Raw genomic sequence first — 21,809 nt, forward strand, 5'->3', positions numbered from 1 at the left:
GCTCGAAGTCTTCTATTGGCTGGGCTAAGCAGGTATGCCATGGTGCACTGCTCCATATCCCCAGATCTCGTTTGCCGCTCGTGTAGCTCGGACGTGGTCTCGGTCTTGGCTGTGGCCAAGTACCTTTTTCTTGTCTTGAGAAAAAATTTTTTTCTTAAACAAAAAGCTATTTTCATAGCTATTGTCTTTAGTGTTGTTTAGGTTTTTGGTAGTGTGCTTGTTTTGTCGTATCCCGCTAACCGTTCCCTTGGGCTAGGCCCATTTCAGTTAGAGGACCTAGTCCTGTCGTCCTGTCTGTTCATCAAACCATTTAAGTTAGAGGTTTAGTTTCTGTTCTCCAACCCTTGTAGTCATTATAGTCATTAACCGTTTTAGTTAGAGGTTTTTGACATAGTTGGTCTCAGTGTGTGTCTCTAGTGTGTGTGTGTACTGTTTCAACTTATAACTGATTCCCGTGTTTTTGTGGTGTTGAGCGTCTGTGAGTTTTTCTTATCAGACTTCAAAGAGCACAAACCTTCAGATTTCAAAAAGTGCTCTAAATGCGGGTACAAAATGTCCATCACCGATGGGCATTCTATTTGTGTCTAATGCCTGGTAGCCATTCATCTGCAGGAGTCCTGCAGTTTTTGCCATGCGTTCAGTCCCAGAGTGCTCCAAGAGAGAAAGAATAAGCTGATCTTAAAGGGACTCTTGAAACCCTCTTTCAAAGAGGCCTTGGATTCTTCTCCTAGTGCTAAGTCTGTCATCCAAGTCTAAAAAGAGATCTCCGGCTCCGTCAGCTTCATCGGAGCCTCCAGAGAAAGTCACAAAAATTGCATCGACCTCCTCGGCTCCACTGTCCTCTGTGCCGCAGGAGGTGTCTGCGTTGGCTCCTATTATATTGGAACCTCTTCAGAGCCAATCGCCCAGTCTCAGACAAGTCTCTCCTGAGAGGAGATCTCAATCTCCCTCCCTGTCCTCCAAATCCTCCAGGACCCTTTTGGATATGGATGTTGATAGGGTGGTCCAGCGGCTCCTCCAGTCACCGGTTTTGGCAAAATTGTTTTCGGCTCTGGCCCAGTCAGCTCTGGAGCCCATCCCAATCATTCCTCCTCCGAGCGCATCTCTGTCTTCGGAGCCGGAGTGTTCCACGCAGTGTGATGTTCCTAGTCCGGTTCCAATGGCCGCTCCGACTCCATCAGTACCAACATCGGCTCCAGCCCCGTCGGCTCCATCCTCGGGGTTCGGGACTCGGGATTCTTCAGTCGGGCCCGAGGGGGACATCTCGGGACATATTTCGGTTCCGAGTCTCCCTGTCAGTGCCTCAGCTCGGGGAATTCCGACTCCCGTCATGGTCTCTGAGGCTGGCCAGTCCTCGGACTCGGGGGGGACTAGCCTTCGAGGCCATGCAGAGTGCGCTGACCAAATCGTCGGCTACATCAGGCGGATCGGTCACTCTGTCTCCCACCACTCTGAGAGGTTCTGATCACCATCTATCCATGGACAGCAGAGCACCAAGGCCTAGGGATACCCCCACGAGTGGTCCCCAACTTTCTGAGGGACCTTCAGAGTTCGTACCTGAGGAGCCCCGTAGAAAGAAAATGTGAAAGAGGAAGCACATAAGACTCCCAGGATGAGTCCCTCACCTCTGATACTGACCTCGAGGAATCGGAGGGGTCCCCCAAGTCCTCCTCTGATGATGTTTCCTTCTCCGACATCCTGGAGCTACTGAAGCAAAGAGGTGACTGGCTGTCCAAAGCCCCTTCCGAGGAGGAGTCAGTCTTCCTTAAGGCCTTTGGTGCTCAGCCCTCTGCCTCCTGGGTGTCCCCACCCTTCGAGCTCCTTGATTTAATCTGTCGAAGGGTGTGGGAAAACCCTGATTCTGTGGAGCCCATACCCAGGCATCCCAACAAATTTCTTTCTGCTCCCCAGGGTAAGGAGTTCTTGTCCAAAGGAGTCCCCGTAGATGCCATGGTGGTGGCGGCGGCCACTCAGAAGGAAGTAGCAGAGACCTCTTCCTCCGTCCATCCTCCTAACAAGGAGTCTAGGACCATGGACCGGTATGGGAAGTGCGCTCTCTCATCAGCAACCTTTACCTTATGGTTGCTGAACTATCTGTCTCATTTCACTCTGCTCCAGAGAGATCTCCTCAAGGAGTTAGGAGATACTCTTGCGGGTAACGTCCCTGAGGCGGTGGCCCAGATGGTTAATGCCCAGGTGTCTACCCTCAATTCCATTGTCAACTCCTCCATGCGGCTCATTTTGTATGCAGCAGAGGGAGCGAGTAGGTAGGGCAGCAAGCTCAGAAGTCACCCCTAGAAGGCAAGCCTGGCTGCGCCTGTGTCACTTCGCGGAGGCCTTCAAGTCTTCCCTCACTGACGCCCCCTTTGATGGTTCTTCTTTGTTCGGAACCAAAGTGAAAGACACCCTCACCAGGTGCGAGCAAGAGGGAAAGACCCTGTCTGCCGTAGGGGGTCCATTTTTCCCTTCCTTCTAGGCCTTACCCCAAGGCCCAGGTTTTTTCCTGCCGCACAAGGTGAGTCCCCCTTCAGAGGCAGAGGAGGGGGAGGTTATTCAGGGAGACGCTGCCCTAGAGGCAGAGGGGGCCCCCGCAATTCAGGAGACCACGATTACTTTTGCTGCTCTCCCTACTTTCGTTCCTGAGGGAGTGCCCGGCTGTGCTTATCCGGAGCCAGTCGGGGGTCGAATTTCGTTATATCCGGAAGCCTGGAAAAGCATCACCCAGGACCAATGGGTATTATGAATAATTTCCAGAGGTTACCTCATTCCGTTTACATCAGACCCCCCCCATCAATCAGAAAAATCCCAGATGTTCCACCCAGTCAAAGGGATCAAGCAGCCTCAGAGGTTTCAAAGCTACTAGGAAAAGGAGCCATCCAGAGTGTCCCCTCAGACCAAATTGAATTAGGGATTTACTGAAGATTCTTTTTGGTGCCGAAAAGAACAGGGAACCTGAGACCCATATTAGATGTCAGCCAACTGAACAACTATGTACAGAAGTCCAAGTTCCATATGGTCACACTACAATCGATTTTCCCATTGTTGGGAGGGGAGGTATGGATGTGCTCCATCGACCCCAAGGATGCTTACTACCATGTAAAAATGGACAGGGCATCCAGGAGTCAGCTAAGCTTCCGGTTGAGAGCCAGTCATTTCCAGTTTTGAGCACTGCCCTTTGGTCTCACCACAGCCCCCAGGGTGTTCACCAAGTGTATGGCGATGGTGACAGTTCACATGAGACGTCAGGGATTCCAAGTGTTTCCGTATCTGGACGACTGGCTCCTTACCACCCCCACCAGGCATCAACTAGTCCAAACCAGGGACTCTACCATCACTCTATGTCAACAGTTGGGCATAACACTAAATTGGGAAAAATCTGTTTTGTTGCCCTCGCAGCGTGTCACCTTTATAGATGCAGAATTAGACACCATTCTAATACGAGCATTTTTACAGCAAGAGAGGATCAGAGTCTTACAACAACAAATACACATCCTGATGCCCTTGAGGAAAGCGAAGGCAAGATGGGTTCTCCAACTCCTGGGGACCATGGCAGCAACAGTTATGTTAGTCCCTCTAGCGAGATTGCACATGAGACTTCTCCAATGGCTTCTTTTTGTTCAATGGTCTCTCCAAAAATTTCCACTTTCTCACCCCATTTTGCTCACTTTCTCACCCCATTGTGCTCAGGGACAGATGCAAACAGGACCTCAGTTGGTGGCTTTGCACCAACAATTTGGACGGGGGAAGGCCCTTCGTTCCACCCATCCCGGTTGCCACAGTGACCACAGATGCCTCCCAGATGGGGGGGGGGGGCATTATCTTGGCAGGACAGTCCAAGGCACACGTGGCAAGATCACGAGATACATCTGCATATCAACGTCCTAGGGATGAGAGCAGTGCTACTTGCGTTGCAGGCACTTCAGACCTTTCTACCTCTAGGGACGATTGCAATACACTCGGACAACATGTCAGTAGTGTGGTATCTAAACAAGCAAGGGGGAACCAGGTCTTACCCCCTGTGTAGAGCAGTCATGCGAGTGTGGCAGTGGGCAGTAACTTTCCAATGTTTTCTGGTGGCAAAGCACATTCCGGGGAAGTCCAACATGATTGCGGACAGGCTAAGTAGAGCTGTTCTGATGCCTTACGAGTGCTCCATGAATTGTCTAATTGCAGAACGAATCAGCAGCAGATGGGGTCAGCCTTGCTGCGACCTTTTTGCCAGCCCCCTCAATGCCAAATGCAGCAACTACTTCACGCTGATCCCCCCACAGGGGGAGTCACCCAGGGGCTAACGATTGGCCCTCCGGTCTGCTTTATGCTTTCCCTCCGTTTCCCTTGCTGTCAAAGGTTATTCAGAAAGCGCAATCCTTGGGAAGCAGAATGATTCTGATTGCTCCACACTGGCCTCGTCAAGTCTGGTTCCCTTTTCTTCAACCATACATTGTGGACACTCCTTGGATTCTGGACCCTCAACCAGATTTACTGACACACATGTCGGGACAGTTCCACCCCCCCTCTGATGACCCTCCGGTTGACGGCCTGGCTACTCCACTTCCGTCGTTAGTTAGGCTTCATAAATTTTCACCAGGAGTGGTTCACATTTTATCTTCCTCTCATAAGCCATCTACTAGGAAGATTTATTCCAGAAAATGGAAGAGGTTTTCTATTTGGGCGCATACCCAAGGAATTGATCCTTACACAGCTCCAATTGCTTCAGTCTTGGAGTTTTTGTCTATGCTTTTCAATCAGGGTTCCGCATCAGCTACCATCAAAGTTCAATTGGCTGCAATCTCTAATTTTCATGTGGCTATCATAGACTCTGCAAGGCTTTCCTGAATGGTACTCTGTTACTCCGTCCCCCGGTCCCTGAACCTATGATGCCCTGGGATCTCAATTTTGTTCTACAAGCCCATACTTCACCACCTTTCGAGCCTGCAGCTACCTGTGAATTGAAATTCATGACCTGGAAAACAGCCTTCTTAACACCAATCACTTCAGCAAGGCGAGTTTCAGAAATTCAAGCCCTCTCTATCAAACCTCCATACTTAATCTTCCATAAGAACAGGGTTTCTTTTAGACCAAACCCTTCTTTTCTTCCTAAAGTGGCTTCCGTGTCTAATCTTAATCAATCCATTGAGCTACCTGTATTCTTTCCTCAATTTTCAAACAAGGCAGAATTTAAATTTCATCAATTGGATGTACACAGACGGTTACGTTTCTATCTGCATCGAACAAAAGGTATCCGGAAGTCGGATCAATTATTTGTCTCCTTTTCGAAAAACAAAATTGGGTCCCCGGTCTCCAAGGTTACCATTTCCAGATCGATATCTAGTTGCATCTCTTTCGCCTACCAAGCGGGAGGAAAAGATCTGCCATTTCCGGTCAAGGCTCTCTACTCGGGCTGTTTCTACATCTACAGCCTATCAGACCAGATTGTCAATGGATGATGTATGTGCTGCAGCTACTTGGGCTTCTCCTCACACATTTGTTTTTCATTACAAATTGGATGTGGTTTCTAGGGGCAGGTCAGGTCGTCCGTTGGCTCCACAGTACTCAGGAGTATTTTCCTATGAGCCACCCAGGATGTAGGTGCTAGGGACGATGTCCCATGAGTAAGAATGTAGGTGAGATAGGACTACATAACATCAGGAAGTTATGTACTCACCATAACGTTCGATGTATGTAGTCCATCTCGCCTCACATTCTTACTTACCCTCCCACCTTCCCCCTTCCTGGAGGATCTGGAGATTAGGTTTTTATTTACAGAGTTTCCTTTACGTTAGCTTATTCTTTTTATCTGGATGTTGTGTATGTATGGGGTATGAATGAGTATTGCAGCAAACTAGATCTGGGGATATGGAGCAGTGCACCCTGGGATACCTGCTTAGCCCAGCCAATAGAAGACTTCGAGCTAGAAGAGTTTGGCAGAGTCGGAGCCGATATTTGGCTCCGAACCCACAGGTAAGAATGTGAGGCGAGATGGACTACATACATCGAATGTTGTGGTGAGTACATAACTTCCTGTTAAGGGTTTATGGCTCAACAAGAGAAATCTTGATAAGTGGATGTGAAACAGAAAATTCACCCCGGGGATAACTCCAGTGGCTGTACTCGACAGAGGCACTGGGAACTAAGGTCAGGTGGCAGTATGCCAGGGTAATCCTATGGCTAGGCTTGTAAAGGCCCCAGGGCCATTAGCCTAGTACACACCTATGAACCTACATTTGCAGGCAATTGTAAACTTTGTGCTACTATTAACTCCTGAGAAGACACCTAGGTACGCCCAGAAGGCTTTTCCAAACAAATGGATGGTGTCAATACTATAGCTAAAACTAAATGCCAAGAAATGTATAATGGTATCCTCCAGCAAGCACAACTCATTGGAAACACCCCCCCCCCCCCGCCCCATTGCATGCTGATCCTGTAGTCGGGTATCTGGGAACCTATATAGACAACAGAGTGTATGTTGAACACTACATCTCCACTATTGTAATGAAGTCCTTTTTCATTGCATAGCTTATATCTAAAGATATGGAGTCCAGGTCAAAGGATGTAACTGTTCCACTGCACTCTGCTTTTGTTAGCCCACTCCTTCAGTATAATGCCTCTTTAGGTATATACCTATTCCAATGCTAGCCTCAGCTGGAAAGACTGCAGTGTTTTCTCACTAAAAATAAATAAATCAAGGTCCTAAATTGTAAAAAGTATATAAGTATACAAACCATGTCAAAGCCTTGTCCTTCACAGTGTCATACAGGCTACTAAAAAGGTTATTCTACCCTCTCTTTTCTAACCTGTTAACATATTCGCAAGTCTAATGGCAGAGCGAAGACCCAGTCAAGGGATCTCAATCTCTTTTGCAACTTAAATAGGACATGTTGGTGGGATAGGTATGTATCACAGAGACTAATGGTTCTAAGGAACAGTCCTCCTACCCACATGAAGCAAAGTACTTTTCTTTCTGTGTCCCAGTGTAACTTGGAGTAAGGGATAGGAAACCACAAATTCTTACCCATGACACTTAATGAGCAGGGCAACAAGTAAATGCTCCAACATTCCCCTGTCTGCCTACCTTTTAGGCTTAAGATTCTTACAGGTCAGTAGCCTAGTAAGTACCTACGGCCATATGAAAATAATGGTTCTTTTTATGACCAGGTTTGTGCCTTTTCTCTGTCTTCTAAGTTTTCAGATGAGTGAAGTGTCTGGGAGGGGACGAGATTAGGACTTTGGGTGAGGAAGAAAATGGGATAGCCACTGGATACTTCATCCTTTACCTGCCTGTCTCGGTGATGACCAGCTATGCAGTTTAGTCAAGAGGAAGATGACTACTGGCTTCCTTCAAAGAAGAGTAAGACCAGACTGCTGTGCTGCCCAGTGATACCTTGGCAAGTCTGCTGAAAACTTCCTTTGGAAGCTTGAGTTTTCTAGTTTTCTAGTTTTCTTTCTTTCTACTGTGCTTTAGAACCTTGAAGCTTGTCCTTTTGGGAGCACCATCATTAAAGATGACAACAGGCTCTGCTAGTTATGAAAAAGGTTGATGTTATGGAGCTTGATACTTCAGCCCAACCTTACAGAGGGTATTCTCCTCCCCTGTGCTACTTTTCTAGATTGACTTTTATCTTTGGTCCAGACAATAAGGTCCATTCAGATGGGTTGCTCATGACCTTGACCTTAGAGTTTTCAGTATACTGAGTCAGATGGAGTCTGGCGTTGCAGTATGCCAGCAGTGCAGTGGCTGACAATTTGCTGAACCATCTACAGTGCTGTGTATGAGTCACATGGTCTGGGTAAGCACTGAGGCAAGAGTTGTCAGTTGTGACTGCATCATGACCTTCAGTTCAGTTTGACAGTCCTTCTAGACTGCAAGTAATTTTATCAGTTAACTCCCTCAGAAACCTTAACATGTGTGCCCTGAAGGAAAAGGAGGAAAAACCACAAGCTCCTTAGTCTGCCCATTGCCCCGAACTCTTATTATAGAAGGATTGGGCACCACTGGAGTGAGGTTCAGGGACCATCGTAAGAGTAACCAAGACAATTGTGGTATCTACCAAATGAGTTTGTCACCAGCTTGTAAAAAACAGTGTTAGGTCAGTGGATTCTGTTTGACTTTTTCCGTACAGGGGCCACCACATCAGGGTTCTTCCATGCATTTTTCATGACTATCTGAAGTGTTTCTTAAATAAGGAGCTGCCCAAGAGACTGTTCTTAAGGACCCATCTTTTTTATCTTACTTTTTAATGTCTGATATTTATGGTACAGCATATTGTTAATTCATGTTTTGCACACTTAATTTCTGTGCAACAGGTTTAGGTGTAATACCCTTAGACCGTCAAAAGATTACTTGTTCCCTGATTCATTGTTTATGTAGTCTGTGCCACGTTTATTGTTGAAATGCTTTATTAGAAAGTACCTAAACAATCTTTAGATTGAATTTGAAATATATCATCAAAGATGTACTACAACGCATGGGGTGTACTGGGCTAATTTAGCATTCAACTCTGCTGGGTTTATTTGAAGAAAGAAATTGTGACTTAACCTACTGGTCATTGCCCAGATCTGTTGTGGGAAACTATATACAGCGAGTCTGAGAGTCCAGATGCTTTTTCTTGTACTTGGCTATGAGGAGGAGGAAGACTGGGATCCAGACACTATATAACTACATTCTGCTTAGCCTTCCCAGTCTCTCTGGCCTGGCCTGGATGATGCATATGGCCAGAATAGTAGCTAAGTAAGGTCCACCGGCATTCCTGCAAGGATGTTTACAACATTGCTAGAAATGTTAACAACTCCAAACCCAAGGCCTATGCTGCTGACCTTGGGATTTAGGCATCAAATGACACTTGGTCAGAGGTCAACCAGTGGGTTGACACTGACCCTCAAAGTTGAAGCAGCCATTAACAACCAAGGCAAGGTCAATGTCCTCTGTCAAACACATGAAAAGCTGACTCTAGAGAGGGAGTACTCTGCCCTGAAAAAAGGTGTTTGAGGACTGCCACATTACCTCACTCCCTAATGTCATCAGGGGCACTGTCCCCATAATAGTAAAGGTCAGAAACTTCAAAGCCAATGGCAAAGTCAACATTGTAACTTTTGCGGCTAGAGATATCAATTCCAACCTGGGAATTGGCATTACTGTGACTGATGATGGTTTGACTGATGGTCTGGAGGAAAGTGGAGCTTGAAGCATCCCCACTGTGAAAATGTCAGGGCCTAGATCTGAAAAGGGGAGTTGGGAAGGTACTTCCAAATCTCCTGTGTTAGTGAGACAGGACACCTGGGACCATGTGTGTTGAATACTGAATAATATCCTCTACATGCTTTAACTGCACTGTAACAAACCTATGGGATCTGATAGATGCCAGTGATGAGGGATGGGAACTGGGATGGAGCCTGGACTCAGACTCGCACTTTGTGTGAGAAAGTGGTTTGTTTTATGGGGCCAAGTCTTTTAAAGTACTGAGACTTGAGAAATGCAAGCTTGACAAGCAGCACATCCTGAACAGCAATGGGTTTATACACATCACAGACACATCAGTATATTTAACTTTCTAAGCAGTATGCACAGAATCTCTTTCTAGGGTTTCCTCCTAAGTGGATCCTTGGAAGTGGAGGAGGAAGCCCTAGAAGTCCTCTCCTTCAATGTAAAAGGCTTAAAGGCAGCATAACCAAGAACAATCCCTTGAAAAATGTAACATGCTTGCTATGCTTGTCATGGGGTGGGACTTTTCACCCCACATTTGCATTATCTGAAGGACTTAATATACTTTTTATATAGACTGTCAATAATGCTTTATCACAAGAACAGTACCAATGCAAAACTGGAAATTCTGGCAAGGTGGGGGGAGTCGGGAACTTGATTGAAGTTAACTACACTGCTGCAGAAAACTTGTACTTAAAAAGAATAAGCAGACCCGCAGGATGCTCTCAATCAAGTGACTTGCTGAAAAGGATAGCAGCAGTCAACTTAATGCTGAAAGAAATAGTAATACTAAGTTTGAAAGCATTAGGCAATTGATCAGTGTAACATGTAGCTAGGACATTTAAAGAAGGGTCAACACATGCTGAACATTGCAAAGGCTAAGGTAGTCTTGGAAATTTTTGTGTGCTGGGCAGACTATGTCCCGCCACTTCTAGTCCTCTTTGTAGCAGAGATAAAATTTAGTGGCAGATCTGTTAAACCTCACACACAGCTTAGAAAAACAGTACCTTATATTGTTGATGTCTTTTGCATATGAGATAAATATGTAAGCGAATTTATTCATTGTGCATAGTGTTGCATGCTTATATGATGGCTGTTTTCACTGTAATGTAAATTAGCTTTATTAGTGTTGGTTTGATATATTCTGAGTTCTGCATTTTTTCCTGTAATAGCCTGCGCTTTAAAAATAATTTTTCTTTTCCAAGAAGCACTAAAGGAATTTTCTTTCTTCCTGAAGGCACTGTTGTCAACATGCCACTTTACCTTGAAAGTATCTCCACTTATTGAAAAGATTAGTGACCAGAAAGACTTCAAGAAGCTGCTCCGAACTCGAACCAATGTTTTGGCTTTGTATTCAAAATCAGGTCAGATTTCTTATTCTCTTTTTAATTAATTGTGAGTGAACGTTGTGTGAAAAAAATTGTATTGTTTCAGTTCTTTGAACAGTAATGGTGCTTGCCATCACACATGATCAAGTTAATGGCATGCAGTACAGCACATGAAAAGCTAAAACATTAGTGCAATGTGACCATGATGTGCCACAAAAAGTAGTAATCTATGTAACTGTCTTATTAGTTTCATTTTGATTTACACATTAAAGCACTGAGGTGGCTGGTAACGGTTCCACAGAGGTAGGATGTAGAGTATATGCTTGACAGGCTTTCATTAAGAACTGGGGCACTGCAGTTTTGCTTTGCACAAAAAAGTGCATCTGCTTTGTAATCTGATGCTTTGACCATTGTTTCAGCAAATTACTTAGTATTACTGTCTAGGAGAAATGCTTAATTTGTAGAGGGGAAATAAGAGTGAACTTTAAACTTTGTTTTAAAGGAGATGCGTCTTATGGAATGACACTGTGTTCATTGATGTTTTCTTCATAGATGTCCCAATCCCAAGTGTAGTTATTATATGAAAGGTGATTCACAAATAATTCTGTATGTGTAATTATTACATGAAAGTCATTCACAGACAGTACCACACCTATTCAGGTACTTTGGAATAAACAAATTCATGGTTTCTCTGAAAACTGATGACTTAACTGATTAGTGCTATGAAATGTCACACCTCAAGAAGCCTATACACATCTTGCATTCCAGAGTATTTTCTGAAAAATAAGTTTAAAAACATAATGTAAACGAATTTAGGTGTTTTGAGAATAGTAAAAGCTATTAAAAACTGTACAAATAGCAATGTCTGTAAAAAGTATTATTTACAGTGATAGCTGGTGCATTCATGTTTTCCTTAAATAATGTAATATATTATAATGCACACAAATCTTAAATTACATTTTTTGTATGATTTTACAAACAAATGTACATATCATTAAAACTGCACAACCTAGACATATATTGTTAGAACATTTTGTTAATCAGATGTAAGCTTTCACATGACAACAAGAAATTCCTCTATAAGTGCACATGTATTGAAATACTTACAGAAATATGAAAACATACGCTTAATTGCATAATTAGCAAAACAAATAATACTGGACGTCTGTCAAGATGTGCAACTTGCAGTGCAACTATCTCAGTTTTCTTCAACATCTAAGGTTTCACTTAATGTCATGCAGCAGTTTACAAATCACTTGGTTTTTGAAGGATTAAGTATGTATGCAAATATCTTCTTTTGGCTTTTTTCCGGTTAGGGATCGCCACAGCAGATCACCTGTCCGCTCATGATTGGCAGTGGCGTTTTACAGTGTTGAGTTGCCAGCCCGGCGCCCAACCTTCCACAGAAGGCACACACATGCATGCACTCACTCACACCTAGGGCCAATTTAATGTGTCCAGTCCACCTACAGCATGTCTTTGGGAGGAAACCAGAGCACCCAGAGGAAACCCACGTGACCACAGGGAGGACATGAAGACTCCGCACAGAAGGTACCCCAGCTGAGAATCGAACGGGAGAACCTCTTACTGTGAGTCGGCAATGCTAACTGCTGCAGCACTGTGGCCGCCCCAGATAGTGCTTATTTTTATAACTAGCAATATTTGCAGTGTAGTGTGATATAAACCAGTATTGACAGTGAATTGTCCTGTCTCCCACGTTGGTGTTTCACACCATGCACCTCAGTAACCTGTAGATAATCTCATTATGAAAATGTGAGCATAAATTTAAAAATATGATTATTAAGTGGAAAACTGTGATTCATTTTGCCACTGCAGAATATCCTAGACTAACAGTCTTAGTGTAATTTATAAATAACTCCTTACCCTTTCTAATACTGCTTATTAGCTGGTAAGTCACTTAGTTAAAGAAGTCAGACCCAAAAAAGTTTTGGATGCCGTAATGTGTTATGGGTGTGAACTGGAAGTATACAAAATAGGTTCATAGGTGTGTATTAGGCTAATGACCACTAGGGCCCTTAAAACCCTAGCTGAGCAGTCCAAATGAGACCTGCAAATTTGATTTATAGGGGTTATTTACTGACTGCCTCTGTTCATCAGAGACATAGAGCTAGACCAGGGGTGAATTTCCGATTACCCATCCATTGGTCCAAGTTGCACTTAAATAGGGATAAAGAGGAACTCTGCTTCACATGGATGAGGAGCCTGTTCCAGAGAATGGGAATTCTCCGAGAAACATATCTGTGTCTTCAGCATGTCCTATTTATGTAGCAAGCAAAGTTTTTTTTTTTTTTTTTTTAAATCTTGTAGTTCTGATGCTGTTTGTTTTGTGGCTGTGCAAAAGATTCATCAAAATCAGGTCCAGGGATGCCTTGCATGCCAGGCAAAGGACACCTCTCAGACTTCTGTATGGTACTGAGTGAAGAGAAAGGGCTTTGCGGCAGTCAGCATAGGACATTGTTTTTATTCCCTGTATTCTTTTTGTAAGGAACATTTGTGGGCTTTTCTGGTTGCTGCATATGTCCGGTCAGGTACATACTGAAGGGGGGAATTGTACTGTGTGATGCGCCTTATGAGGGACCAAGTACAGTGATATGATGACCTCTCTGGACAAAGATGACATGCCTTTGCTTATAAGTTGAGCAACATAGAATGATTTTTTAGTACTTTGGACATATGTTGGTTGAATGCTTGGTTACTCTGTACAAGAGTTCCTAGATCCCTGACTAGTGAATCAATTTTAAGGGAGTTTTATTGATGTTTTTACTTGGAGTGGCAGACTCTCAAAAGGTATTATAATGCATTTCTTGATGTTGAGTTTCAAGCCATGGCTTTTGCACCAACCATTTGTCTTAGACCTTCTTGAAGGGAGTTCTCATCTTGGGTGAATTCAGTGACTGCTCCCATTTTGCAATCATCTGCAAACGTGGTTAGCTAGATGCCTTCGACATTGGCTTTGACATCCCGGAAGAAGTAGATGCCACAGAGGAGTGGGCCAAGCAAAAGCACAGGGGAACTCAACTGGTGACTGGTCCTCTTTGTGGAGTTGGTCTCGGCGATCCTAATCTCCTGGGTCCTATCAGTGAGCCAGCTAGCTATCCAGACTGTTACAAAGGGGGTTTACACCTAGTTCTGTAAGTTTGTTGACATTGCCCGGGTTATTGAGTCAAATGCCTCAGCCAGATCTAGGTAGGCAGTATTCACTGTTTTCATCTCATCCATTGTCGCTGTGACCTTTTCAAAAAAAGTCCACCAGATTGAGTAAGCATGACTTTTGACAAAGCCAAACTGGGATGGATCAGTGTCTGAGGATCTCCTATGTCTTTGTTGATCATTTCCATGATAATTCTTTCCATGGTTTTGCAAATAAAGCTATTTAGACTGAGTCTCTAGTTTGCAGGACCTGTTGTATGTCCTCCCTGATGAAGGGAGATGAGCATTGCAGTCCTCCATTCACATGGCACAAAGCCTGTTTTATGACTATAGTGAAATAATGACTCCCTGGGTACTGATAAGTTGAATTTTAAACTATTCAGTAGGCATCCTGGGATATTATCGTGAGGCACTGAGGCTGTGTTCTTTGCTTTAGTGAGTGCAGCCAGTACATACCCCTTAGTTATAGTTGGAGGGGTTATATTTGAGGGTGTTATTGCGGGGATGGTTGGAGGTGAGAGGGGGGTAAAGTTGGAACTGAATTAGTCCGCTAACTGGTTTGCTGTATCGTCTGGCTCAGTGAATGTGGCACCATTAAGCACCAGTTTAGCACACTGAAATTTTTGACAGTTGTAAAAGGCCTTATGGCTATCTTTCACCTGGGAGGATATATTAATGTCAAAGCTGGTGTTGCTTGACCTAATTAGCTGTCTTAGTTACCTATTTACTTTGAGAGATTTTTTATCTTTATTTGAATTAATATTGCTGATTGTTGCCATAATTATTTTCCTTTTGTTGTATATCCCGTTTAATTTGGGATACCACAAGGGCAATTTGTTTCTGGGGCTAGTTCTGGGCTTGCTTCTGGTGGGTACAGCAGCCTCTATGCAGCCATTGATATGGTTGTACAGAGTTACTGAGAACAATTCAGTATAGGCAGGTGTTATCCCTGGGTTTGGAGGTGCATTGGATTTCAACAAACCATCCCTCAATAGGTTATTTTCCTTGGAATAGTTCCTAACTGTTACAGGTTTTAATGGGAATTGCAGAACTGATTTTGATTTCAAAGGGGACAGCTTTATGATCGGACCTTATCAGGGAGGACGAGGCATGAGGGGTCAGGTGGGGGGTTGGAGTGTTCTCACATACTTATGAGTATGAGGTCTAATATGTTGCAGCCTGTAGTGGGCGTATTCACTATTTGGTCAAAAATGTTTCAATTTACAAAGTTCAGGAATATTTGTGCCTATAGATCTGAGGCTGTGTAGGTTTCACAATATGTAGAGGGGTAGTTAAAGTCTTTCACGGGAAGGGTGTTAAGTTGGATGGCAAGTGTCTCCAGTAGGTCCAAGTATACATTTTGAGCTTTTTGGGTCATGGAGGGTGACTTGTAGCTGGCTAGGATATGGTAAGGGATTTTGTCTATGGTGGTCTGCACGTGGATGATCTGCAGCACAGCATCCTATTTGACCACCCTAGATGTATGCTTGTTATTGATGTCTATTGAGACACCTCCACCTTTAGCCCTTGTCAGTGCAGCTGCTAGTCTAAAAGTGTGGTATTCACATAAGCCTTGCACTCCGCTTTTAAACAGTGTCTCAGTAACTGCACAGATGTCTATATTCTTGAGTGTATTTTTTTTATTTATGCTCTTGGCATTGAGCAGTAACACCTTGAGATTCTGTTCAGTTGATTTTGCTATGTCTGTATGTTTGTCAGTTTGGCATTGCGTAAATTAAAGCACTGTGGGGTGGACAAAGCCTTAGTATTCAAAGCCTAGAGTGGAAGGGTGTAGACCTTGTTTGGCAAAGCAACATGGTCTGCTGACCATGTCCCTCCAAGCTGACAAATATTGGATCCCCTTAGAATAACACCAAAAAGATGGCCATTTATTGAGAAAAAATCATTTTTCGCTCACAGCTGCACAGACAAGGCCTACAGGTGGAGGTGTCTCAATATACATCAATAACAGACATTCTTCTAAGGTGGTCAGACAGGATGATGTGCTAGAGTACCTCCACATGGAGATCACTATAGACAAAATCCCGTACCATAACCTAGCCAGCTATAAGTCACCCTCCATGTACCAAAAAGCTCATAGTGCATACTTGGACCTACTGGAGACACTTAACAATCAACTTAACACACTACTCATGGGAGACGTTAATTACCTCTGTATAGATTGGGACTTATTTATTTATGTATTTTACATTTGTTTACTGGGAATGTCTGACTGAGGCAGGAGCCCATTTTCAGTGGGGGTCTGGGGAGAAAAGCTCCATTACACTAAAACAGTTTAGTGACAAGTCTTCACTAACATGTAATATATATAAGGTTTCAGTAGACGGTAAACAGCTGAGCAAAATGGAAATACATGGGAGACGGACAGTACATGTCTATAGGAATGGAGAGGAAGAAATATATGAGAATGCTTTTCAATATGCAATAACATATATGCAACACTATTGAATAAACAAAGAAAAAAGTACATTATTATTACCATGGCAAACAATAGTTACAATTCTAAGAGACTAATCCCATCATCAGTTTGTTGGTATTTCAGGATTATGTACAGTAAATCGTGTCGGCTGTTTGGAGAAGGAAGAGAATGAATTAAGGTAAATAGAAAGACAGAATGGGGTGGGTTTGGTGTGCTAAGGTTTAGCAAGCTGAAGGGGGGGGGGGGGGGTTATGAGAGCAAAAAGAGAAGCTTGGTGGCCTGAAATCTACAGGTACAGAGATTCCTGGACATCTTAAATTTAAACACCCTTGACCAAAAATGGAGTTTTAGGGTTGATAGTGTTTATATTTTGCTCCACATGCTGCTAGTAGTTTTTTCTTTTCATATTAAATGTTGATATTCCGCACGTGAAAACGAGAATTTAAGGTACCCTGTAAATTTAGATACATATAAGTAGTGATCAGCATAATGCAATGCAGACTGCTGTAAATTGAATGTGATCAGAACATGATAATTGATTATATGCAAGATTATTTGCCTCATTTTTAGAAAAGATTAGGCTAACAGAAGTAGACTTGGAAAGCTACAATATGCAAGTCAGTGGACTTTACTACATGTCACAAATGAATGTATTATGTTTACACTGTTGTATCTTTTGGCTTTTCCTGGTTAGGGGTTGCCACAGCGGAACTCCGGTCCACTAATGATTGGCAGTAGATTTTTACGTACTAAGTTGCCAGCCCTGACACCTTCAACGAAGGTACACCCATTCACGCATGTCTTCACACAGAAGACGCTTTAGCTGAGAATCGAACAGGACAACATCTTACTGTGAGGCGACAACGGTACCGCAGCACCACGTACTAAAATACATAGTAATGCAGAGAAAATATCACAAGTTTACTGCTCACCATCATTCATGCGACTGTATTCTATCGAGTTGGTGTTTTTTACTAATCCGGCAGTCTATATCCCTTTTAAGTTTTGTGTTGCTTAGTCTCAAAGTATTAACTAGCAGTTTGTGGCAAAGTCTTTCAAACCTCTGTAAGAATACCACCTGTTAAAGGGGTAGTAATAGAAATGTTCGGAAGTTTCCACATATGTCTATTTTAAATATTATTAGTAAACGTAGATGATATCTGTAAGTCAAATATGAGTAAAAGATTGTAAAAGGCTTATACGTCATGTAGTTATAACTTGGTACTGATTTTAACTGGGACCCTCCAGACCTATCAAACCATCTTGTGTTTTGCTCTCTCTGCTGTTTGACAGGAGTCATTTTATTGTTTTGCCTCAGATTTTTAAATATAGTTCGTAGAAAGAGAGAGAGAGATTGTAGGCAGGAACATACTAGCCCCTCCCATGGTCCCTGGGTAGTTATAACTTGAGCCGTGATTGGGAGTGGTTGTGGGCACGACCTATTACAGTAGACACATTTAGTGTCTTAGTGAGACGTGCAATATCAGAATAGCTACTTATAATACTTCCCTTTTCACAAAGTTACCTCGGTGTACTTCATTTTATATTGGCTTTTGTATTGTTTGCATATAGTTGGTATCATTCTTTGTACAATTTTAGTTTACAATTTGCTATAATTTCTGTGAAGTTTTTGCTTATTGAGTTAGATATTTCTGTTTATCTTAGAATTCTTTACTTTATCACTGAGAATGTTTTCATTAAGTATGTATGCCATTAGTGATTTCCTAAAGCACAAGCATCTTCTATAACGTACTAAGTGATATTGTGTTTATGTATAAGTTATAGATAGATAGATATATGGTAACACATGATAACATTGGAGACTTGTGTTCCTCCTGTCAAAAGTTGGATGAATTGCTTGCTGTTGATAATAAATCTAGACTTGCTAAGGGTGATTTTGCAATTAGTACAGGTTATAAACAGTTATATATATTACTGACTGTGATTATGAGATGCATTATAGTGCAAATGGAGTGTGTTTATGAAAGTAAAGTGCAATCTGTTAGCAAAGATCACTCATCTTCTATTAGACCTGGTACAATAGATGGCACATTTACAGTTCAGGATACAAGTATAAAACAGTGAGGATAAAGAGCTTGTAGGAGAAACTAAAAACAAAGGGAGAAGGTCATAGCATAACTAGGAAGAAAAATAAATTGACAACTGTATGTAAGGATGAGTAAAAATATACCAAACAAAAGGATACTACTCTGATATGTAATACACAGCTTTCATGGAATTAAAACAATGATGTCATTTTCTGTAGACTGAATGCTTTGTGACTGAACATTTTTATAACAGAAAAGGTAGAAAAAAAGGGAAGGGCAGGATAAAATGAATGCTTTGGAAGGATTAAATAACAGTGTTGTAAGGAAAGAAGAAAGACTGAGGTTCACAACATGGCTGAGGCTGTGGAAGCACAAAGACAGCTAAATGAGAAATGTAATCTTGCAAATGACATAGGTGGGGAACTCTGTTTAGTAACACTAATGACGATGAATATTGTCTGCTTTTTTAATTGTTACAAAACAATATTGTTGAATTAGAGTTGAGAGAGTCTTCAGATCATGTCAGAACCGATATACTGGTAATTATACACAAAATTAGTAAGGAAATTATTTGCAAAATATGTACAAGAGAACAGTTGTCGCAGATTATAAACAGACCTACCAGAGAACAGAACATTATGAATATTTTTGTTTGTGTGTGTTCCTGAAGAGAACTTTTTATTTCATATCAAGTTTTACCACCTTTGTGGAACGATCCTGTGGTTATAAAGGTTCTTCTGCCCTATAATTCTGCCAAACTGAAATTTAAACCAGTGAGTAAAAGATTAACAGACTATATGGAAGCAAAACTGGTATTGTGTAAAACTAATTGGACTACTGTATTCAGTGGAAAGGCAGGAAAAGGAGTGCAGCAAATTTTGAAAGGGAAGCTGAATGCAAAACATTGAAAAAATGTTTACCAGCAGGATCTAAGCACACCAGGTCAGGAGGGTAGATTGGCATAACGGTAAGATTTTTAATATGAGCGAGAGAGAAACTATAAGAACTGGAAACAAGACTGACTATAACTAGACAAACAAATTAAACGTAGTGCGAGATGAGTATGAAATGTTTAAGGAAATGTATCTAAAGGTACTGAGCATAATACTAAACATGTTTATAGATGCAAGATGGAATAGGAGCATACCTCTTCATACGTCGTAACTGTCTAGTTTTTCGCAGAATGTCCAGATTTTTGGCTGTTTTTGCTTTGTTCACATAGTTTGTGGCTTTTCTGACAAATCATTGAGGATGAAAGCCATTAAATAATGGCAGACATTTGAGTTTGACTTCATATCCTTCAGAAAATGCATGCTAATACAAAAATTTTACTTTACCATTCTAAGTTTATAAGAGCAATATGTAAAGTTTGTCCCTATTTCTGGGTTTTTGTCCTCCCATTAGTATTTTACCTTGTCCGGATTTCTTGAGCCAAGAGGTTGAGAACTGTGAGCTGGAGTAAAAACATAAAAATGGATAAACTTTGTTGTTCTTCTTCTTTTGGCTTTTCCCAGCTAGGGGTCGCCACAGCGGAACTCCGGTCCGCTAATGATTGGCAGTAGATTTTTACGGTGCCGAGGTTCCAGCTCAACGGCCAACCTTCAACGAAGGCACGGCCATTCACATGTCTTTCGAATGCCATAAACTTTGTGTAGATTTAAAATCCAATATAAAACGCAACACATTCTATACAAGGTCTTTTGCAAAAAAAAAAAAAAAAAAGGTTTGGCTCCACAAAGGGGGAGATAATTTGTGATCAGAATAAATACTGAAAGTGAATTTGGTTATGTTGAATTAAGTACTTTAGAAACTGGACTATAGTAAAGCAGTGCGAAGAGGTGAAATAAGTAAGAATGACCAGAGAGCAGTAGGAAGAGGCAGAATAAGTAAGAATGACCAGAGAACATTTTATTGTGAGCTTACAGTACCATTACATCTCTTATTCAGTAGACAGGTTAAATATGGGTTCTTAGGTTCTTGTATGACTTCTAGGCTGATAATCACAGGGGCCTTTTTAAGCCTAGCCATGCTTTTCAAGGGTGAGAATAAAATCCTGTACTTTGTGTTTGTAAGGTAAACAACTTAATCGTTAATATATCCCCCAACCCCCCAAATTTTTGGAGAGTCCTTTTGAATATTCAGAAATATCCTTGATATAGGTTTAGAGGTAAAAACTAGGCTGTCAGTGTGCAGACTATAACAAGCTTCACTAATAACCAGGGAGTCAAAATCAAACCATGTGCCTTGTGTCTCTGAGGCAAAGACCTTATGATAGATTCCTCAAGACTGAAGGCTTGCACTTGTTAAATCCATCTTTAAGGGAAGGGTAATAGGACAAGGCCAGAGTCCTATACCATAAGTCTACTTTTTTTGTTGTAGGAAGATAAAACAGAAGGTTTTGTATGAGTTATTATCAGAATCTGAATGACATGCAAATGCTGAAAATAGGTTCATAACTTCCTGTAACATGTATTGACTGATAAACTAGAACAAGTAGGTAGTAATGTAAGATGAGTAGCTGCATGGATTAAAATGTAACTTGGCAAGTGTTGTACAGCAAGTGAACAGGTGAAATACTAGGTTAAAGTCAGGGGTGTCCCTCAGGGTTCTGTCCTGGGCCCATAGGTGTTTAGGTTGTATCTTTCTCATTTATTATTTTTATCTGAAGTATTCTACAATCTGTACATCAGTCACTTGAAATTGTGGAAAGCTGTGTTACAGATAGGGGATGTCTGCAAAAGAACTTAACAAATTTTACCAGTTGGGCACAGGAGATTAATACGATGATAAATATATCAAAAACTAAGCTTATGAGGTTTGGGAGACCTAGACTGAACAGCACGCAGTAATTGAAACTAAATTAATTTAAGGACCTTGGTATACAGATAGAGCCAATGTTGAATGTTTCTAATTGTAGCAACCATTTTAATAATGCTTAAAGTTGCAGGCTATATAAAAATTACAAAATTTGAAAAATCAGAAGTGATTAAATTATTGTAAGTTACATCAGACCCAGACTAGCACTTGGAATAATATAATGGAAACCTTGTAAGAAAAGTAACATGAGTAAAAATGGAAAGAGTTCAGTGGGAATATACCACCTGCATCCATGGGTATAAAAGTTTAAAGTTGTTATAAAAAATAAATAAATAAAATACCTGAAGATGTTCACTGTCTGATATTTGAGGAGACCTTATTCTGGTATGTAGAGTATTTTGAGACATCTACCTCTGAGAAACTGTGTGGTTATCATGGAGTAGTAGAGAAGCTTCAGACAACCTGTGTACAATATTACAGAAGAATGAGATGTGTGAATGTCTGTCTTAGAGCAGCTGACACCTGGAGTTAGTGTTTATATAAAGCAAGCACTAGTTTAGGTAGTGTTAGAACAGCTTGGATACTTAACTATGGGTTTCATGTACAGGGAGCTTACCAACACTTGCTAACCACACCATCCAAGCTAGATACGTACACAACACTGCTGAATTATGCTTTTTCGTGTTTCAAATCACTGCTGTTGTATTGCTGCTTGATTTACTGAGTTTCTGTAGTTCTTCATGCATTAAAGTACTGTTGTAATTTCACTATGTTATCTGCTGGGTTTCTGCACTTTTGCATTTGTT

The 21,809-nt window shown here is 41.9% G+C and overlaps 1 protein-coding gene across 2 annotated transcripts in view; it reads left to right on the forward strand.

Moving 5' to 3' along the window:
- PDIA5 (protein disulfide isomerase family A member 5) overlaps positions 1–21,809 on the forward strand; it is a 2,083,676-nt gene that overhangs the window by 259,167 nt on the left and 1,802,700 nt on the right. For both annotated transcript variants that reach the window (XM_044074910.1, XM_044074911.1), the window contains exon 2: positions 10,437–10,563. In XM_044074910.1, the coding sequence (XP_043930845.1) occupies positions 10,437–10,563 (127 nt within the window). The remainder of the gene's footprint in view (positions 1–10,436; positions 10,564–21,809) is intronic.

This window comes from Protopterus annectens, chromosome 6.part0, assembly GCF_019279795.1.
Source record: "Protopterus annectens isolate FY-2018-M chromosome 6.part0, PAN1.0, whole genome shotgun sequence".
Lineage (NCBI taxonomy): Eukaryota > Metazoa > Chordata > Ceratodontiformes > Protopteridae > Protopterus > Protopterus annectens.